General features: G+C 45.7%; 1 protein-coding gene across 4 annotated transcripts in view; it reads right to left on the bottom strand.

Moving 5' to 3' along the window:
• The window catches only part of Rab3-GAP (Rab3 GTPase activating protein), a 51223-nt gene that overhangs the window by 2221 nt on the left and 42525 nt on the right, over window positions 1–6477 (bottom strand). For all 4 annotated transcript variants that reach the window (XM_084583586.1, XM_084583584.1, XM_084583583.1 and 1 more), the window contains exons 31-32: window positions 4986–5273; window positions 1858–2013 (exon numbers count right to left, since the gene is read on the bottom strand). In XM_084583586.1, coding sequence (XP_084439712.1) covers window positions 1858–2013; window positions 4986–5273 — 444 coding nt within the window. The remainder of the gene's footprint in view (window positions 1–1857; window positions 2014–4985; window positions 5274–6477) is intronic.

Raw genomic sequence — 6477 nt, 5'->3', positions numbered from 1 at the left:
CTATAAAAAGAAAAAAAAGATGACGAATTAACTGATCAGTGACGCTACTGAGAAAATTTAATTTGGAGCAATTTCTGGAGTAGAGGGATGCCGATATAAGAGCAGTCATGTTGAGAACTTAACTTTCGCAATCCCACTAGGGTTTTCAAGAGCCCCGCCCTGTTACAGGGCTTAGTAGCGAACCCCACTTGGGCCATATAGGTATTTTTGACAGGCTGTGCCGTACAAATATATGGCTAACACTATGCCAAACTCTATGCCATTACTCCTGCATCATAATTAAATGCAACCTTCAATCAGTCGACACTTGATAGGCCTCACGGCTGGCCATTAGGAATCACCCCGATGAAAGTTGTAATTTCCACTGGTCATGCTGGAGCAGCTTTTCTCGCTTCGGAATGGAGATTTCAAACTCCGCTAGTCAACCTAGGTAGGTCGCGTGCATTGCACTGATCGTTTGCAGCAACTCCTCTCGCAGCGGAGTGCTCTACCTCGATCCGCTGACCAGAGTTGGATCTTGCCAGAACATCCAGTCAGCGATGTCAACACTTTCGGAGGTTGCAGGATTTTTCGGATGTATTTCGAATGTGTCAGAAATGTCGGCAGAGGACACTGAGCATCTCGCTGTTTCTTCGCGTGCGTATATGGAGTCTAAAAGCATCTATCAAAAAACATATTTAGAATGTAATTAACAACATGCAAACGCTGCAGAGCGCTGTGCCACCGCGTATTAATCAATTGCAATACATTTTCACATGACATAACATCACTTTATTACCTTCATTCTAAAAACACGCAAACCTAAGGACGTCAGTCAGCCTCCACCTCAGTGCGTGGATTAGAGATTTTGTTTTAAAGCAAAAGACAGAAAAGGGCAGCAACCCGAAATAGACGCTGAAGCTTTGTCAGACCAATGGTGGCTCGCCTGTGTCAGTTGACGAAAAGTTATTGACTGCAGGCCTTTAGGTATAAAAACATATGAAAATATCTCCTGCTCCCTAATTGATGCAAAAATATTAGGAGAGCCACGAAGGAAAAAATTGTTTGGTCGCTGTCTGAAGCCTGGCGAAATGGCGAAAGCCATTTTACAGGACCGTTTTCATTATCTGCATTATCATTGTTATCACTACTATCATTATCAACCCAATTCACCATCACTGTCATTGCTGCTACCATCATTACCACAAACTGCAGCGTCATTATCACTGTTGTTATCAATTATCATTAACTGCATCATCATTGTCATTACTATCATCTCACTATCACTACTATCATTATAAACTAAATTCACCATCACTGTCGTTGCCGCTACCATCATTATCACTAACTGCAGCATCATTATCAATTATCAGTCTCATTAACCGCATCATCAATGTCAGCACTACTATCGTCACTATCACTACTATCATCATTATCAACTAAATTCACCATCACTGTCATTGCTGATACCATCATTATCACTAACTGCAGTGTCATTATCACTGCTATTATCAATTATCATTAACTGTGTCATCATCACCGCCGCTACTACGTCCTTACATTAGACAAGGAGAATTACGATCTGCTTCTCATGAGCCCAGCGTGGAGTAGTGGTTTGCGTACTCGGATGGGGATCAGAAGGATACTGGTTCAATTCCTGGTGGAGACAATTTTTTGTTCCCTTTAAGCGTCAGTTCGTGCGGACATTTCCTGCGAACATTTCTGTCAACACCACCCATGAGCTAAGAAAGGCTTTCGCTTTAAAAGCTTGGCAACACTGAGCTTAGTGGCCTCAAACTGGCCGCATAGTGAAGATGGCATCCATCCCTGATAAGGATAGCTTTATCAAGACTTGCAGCCGGTTCATGTGGGCCTTACCAGTGATAGGAGCCAGGTGCTGATGTGCGGCGGCAGCAGTGCCATCTGATTGTGCCGCTGGCCGTCATTCATGAACAGCAGGTGGTGCATACGCTGACCCGCAATCACGAGAAGGCAGGACGCCAACAGGGCCTTGTACTTGACTGCGAGACTCACCTGCGTCAAAGAAGAATTAACCTGCACAAGTGCCGCACCATTAAGACTGCACTTCATCAGTCACATTAACACCCATCGAAGGATAAAGGCCCTTTTCGGTGATCTTCATTTGGCCCTGTCTTCTGCCTCTCCTGGCTCCTTAGGCTGGCACTGGAATCCACTTTGTTACCCTAGCAAACCATCGGTTCTCAGCATCACACATAATGCCCAGGTCCAGTTTCTTGATAGTTTACAAGTGCGAGATGCTAGGCTAGTTGATAATGCATTCTCAAAAACACCGCAAGGTAGACACACGGACACATAATTACAGTCAAAACCGGACATATCGAACCCGGACAATTCGATTTTGGTTATATCAAACTTGCATAATTCCTCTTGAAAACCCCATGTAAAAAGTATAGGAAAGCTGCATCGTATATCGAACACAATTTCACCGGCCGATCAATATATAGAACTCTGCACCATGAACTGGAAGGTGCGCCTTCCTCAAAGACGATCACATCACCCTCGGCCGTTTGCTGTGTGACGTTTTCAAGACAAGCGCAGAAGGAATGAGAGGGAATGGTTCGGTGATGGCTCGTCTAAAGCAGGACCGCGCCCTTTCCCCAAAGGTGCACGCTTGACGTTTGCGAGCCGTGTGCGTGACCACCGGTACGGAGCAGACGCAGCCAATGCAGCCGTGGTGTTCGGGAGAGAGGAAAAACGGGATAGAACAAAACGCAAATGTGTGCCCATTCTTCTGCCGAGTTTTCTATCTCCTTCCTCTTTTTTCACGGTCTTCGTTAGCAGCAGCACGCACCACGCATGCGTCGACAAGCCAACTCAGCCCATGGCACTCCAGTGTATGTTGTGAATCCTCTGTGCACGGCGGGTGACGTGCAATGCACGTCTTGTGTCGCCTTGCTAAATGTGCGGTGTTGCATAAGCTATGGCGGCTGCGGACGATAAGAAGCGGCAGTTTCTTTTATTTTTTTTCTATGAGTCGTCCATTCTTGCATCTATGAATCAACGAAAGCATGCAGTCAGCTGCGATCATGCCACCGCTTTTAGCATTGTTCGCTTCGAACGGCATTTGCAGCTATAGCGCTTTCCAATAATTTTGTGCCAGTGGACTACGCCCGCCCCAAGCACGGCGTGATAAACCACACTGGGCTTGAGCAATTAAGCCATCATGAGCACTCTGCCAAGTTTGCTCCCCACCACAGCAGGAGCTAACATCAAAAGTATAGTCAAGAGATAAATACGGTGCGACATCGCTTAGCAGCATCTTGGCGCGCTGCCGATAAGTGAGCTGTGGATGCGACGGCCGAAACGGAGGGAATGCTTTCTCTCTTTTTTTTCTTTTTTTTCAAATTTTTGGGGGCAAAAGTGGAGGGCGGGTTCATTATGGGTTAATTACGCGACAAATACAGTATCATTTTTTATGATCGCAAGCGGCGTCTCAAACCGATTTCTGTACATCGAATTATCGATATATCAAACTATTTCGTGATCCCCTTCAAGTTCGATATATCTGGGTTCAACTGTATAGGCAGAGGACAGGATTGGTTGTCCAAGGAAATCACCGAGGCCCTTGAAATCCACCGTGCAAATAACGAATGTGCAAGCACATCTTCCTTGTGTTTGAAAAAGAACTAGAATTTCTTAGATGTGCAGGAATTGTCTAGGCTTTCCCATGTGCTTTTTGCTGCTTTTGAATAGCCTTAAGTTACAAATCTCATTCTGGTTTTCCACCGCCAATTTTTATCGCTTTTACGAACTGTACTATCTCCCCTCCAACAAAAAATATATCAAACTCTGCAATGCTGCTTCTAAGCATTTAGTTTGCTTGTCACACAGCCAAATACCTCAACCATGAAATGACCTGTTAACCGAGATAACACAGCCTGGTGGAACTGCACTCTAATAGTTATGAATGAGTCTACATCCAAGACCAGTATGCACAGTGTGCATCACCCTTATGTACAATGCTTGAGTAGTGTAATCCCCTACAAACAAAACGACACCCGGCTGCAGCTTCTATGGTCTACAAGCAATAATTGTCTGGAAATAAAGCCACATGGAGCTGCAAATGAGATGGGATTGAGCGCCTGATTTGAAACCACGGGCTGCTGGGGAATTTTAGTTTCTATGGTCGGGAGCACACTGCTCGAACACTCTACACAAGGGTGACACAGACTATGAAATACATATGCCTGTTTAATGATGAGTTTATGCATTCCTGATTGCACAGCCTTTGGCCACCGAGTGGTTGCCAGTGAACATTTACTAACTCTCCAATCCCACTTCAAATTGGAAATGTCCGCACTTAATAATCAGCGTCCCACCGATCACTCACCTACCCTAATGTCCTGGGAGACTACCTTCTTACCGCCGAACAGAATAAGCTGATCGACCATGCTAGGGAAGGATAGAGGAATTTTAAAATGAGATCTCCTGGGAAGGTTTTTAAATTGTTCTAAATGCTCTTTCTATTTGTTTGAAAGTTTACTCTCTCTCTCTCTCCCGCAAACCACATCTCAACACATTGTCAGGCTCAGCAACGTCAAGCCTGCATATTCTGTGCGGCACACTGCACAAAAATTTTTACAATTTGAAACTTCTTTCGCTAACTATAAGGCTTACCCACCAGGAATAGAGCTTTGTTTCTGTTTAGAAGTTAACGCTACTGTACTGGGGCAATGGGGAGGGGGGGTCATTATGAAGTAATCTCTACAGCAAAGAAATTTCATGGCTTTGAATGTTTCGTTAAAGGAGGCATCAAATGTAGCTTAAGAAAAACTTGCAGGTCAGTTACCACCTTGCTGCATGCACCCGCATCATTATTCTTTCCTCACTGCTCCTCGCAGACCTTCGCATTGCGTAAATGCCACCAAACCGGGAGACTTCTTTTTAAAAGTAGAAAGTGTTATGCTTAACAGTGGGGCAGGCTGTACACCAAAGGAACCCCCTAGCAAAAAAGGGCTGTTCACCTCCTGGGCGAGGATGTCGTGGCCGGCTGAGTACAGCTCGCACACGCAGTGCCGCCGCACCAGGTCCCGGTCCTCGCCCCAGCTGCAAGCCAGGTCGAGAAGCCGGTTCATCCAGCCAAAAGTCGAGCCAAGCACGCTGGCGTCCGGGTTGTCGGGCAGCGACTGCATGACTGCAGAGGCGGCACGCAACAGGAAGCTCTGCTGCGGCGACGACGTCAGCGATGAAGCGGGCCCCACGCTGGGCGCGAGCAGTGGAGAGTGCAGGTCCTGGAAGAAGGCCTTGCGTACCTGTTCAAGTTAATGCAGTTAAATCAAGTTAATGGCAGTTCCTGTTCAAGTTAATCTGCTATGGACTTAAAGAGCATCAGAGACTGTTGTCAAAGAGGGCAAACAAAGCCAGGATACTGACTGATGTAGGACTATTTGTCACTTTCCACCAAAACTTTCAATCTAGCTTGTGCAACACCAGGTATGTCGGCAATTAAAACGACCTTCTTCCTTTTCCCTTTTAACTTGTAGATAAAAATGAGCATTACAAGCTAGGACAATGCTCCACCCCTTTTTTAAGAAAGGAAACGTTACATGCCAAAGCTAGATTCGAGTTGTGACACAGGGGAATGTGACGATAACAGCAGAAACTCAGCGATATAATCCTAGCTGGTATATATTCACAAAATTTCCCCACTGAAATGCATACAAATTTTCAGCTTTTATGAGCACTCTCTGCGCTATTACAGTTAAACCTCGGTGTAGCGAACTTCAATTTAACAAAGTATTTCAGTTTTGACAACTTTGCATTTGTTCTTTCAGTACAGCAAAGTAAATTTTACCGTACTTTAAATGTAGCGAAATTTCGTCGCTGGCTCAAAATGAACCTAAAAAAAATTGTACCGTGAGCTCGAAGGGTTGAGCGGGGCATGTCCTGAAGCATGCACCATAGCGCGAACGCAAAGATGAGTGAGGCTCGTAAGGCAGATTAAGGGCGCATGGTTGATGTAAAAGTAGGTGGTGGCGGGGTGCGTTGCCTGCTATGCTATCTGAGGTAAAGTGAGGGTTGCAAGCCTAGTGTCGGGGTAATGCATTAGACAGCACGAGCATTTGCACAACGCGCTGCCAGCAAGACCCAACGCAGCTCTTGCAGTACGTCACAATTTGTCGCAATCTTGCCCGAAAAGGGCGCCGAATGTGACGCAGCGTCTGAGCTCAAAGGAAGCCGCGATGCGATTATCACGTTTATTTGTTCCCATAAAGCTCGGTAAATAACTCTGAAGGATAGGCAGACTCATCCGCCTCACAACCTCACTTCCCACACTCGTCATATCAAGTTTTAAACTGTGCTGTTAATGAAATTGGCAGCCGCAACGACAAGCAATAACTGCTTTCCTCACATCAGCAAATGTAAAGATCGCCGCTGCACACTATATACGCATTCCAAAGCATTGGCCCACGGCTCGAAACAAATATTGCAAACCGTAAACTGTTTCAGCGTTCA

Source organism: Amblyomma maculatum, chromosome 11 (assembly GCF_055883805.1).
Source record: "Amblyomma maculatum isolate TAMU_Amacu chromosome 11, ASM5588380v1, whole genome shotgun sequence".
Taxonomy (NCBI): domain Eukaryota; kingdom Metazoa; phylum Arthropoda; class Arachnida; order Ixodida; family Ixodidae; genus Amblyomma; species Amblyomma maculatum.
This window is presented reverse-complemented; position numbering and strand designations above follow the sequence as displayed.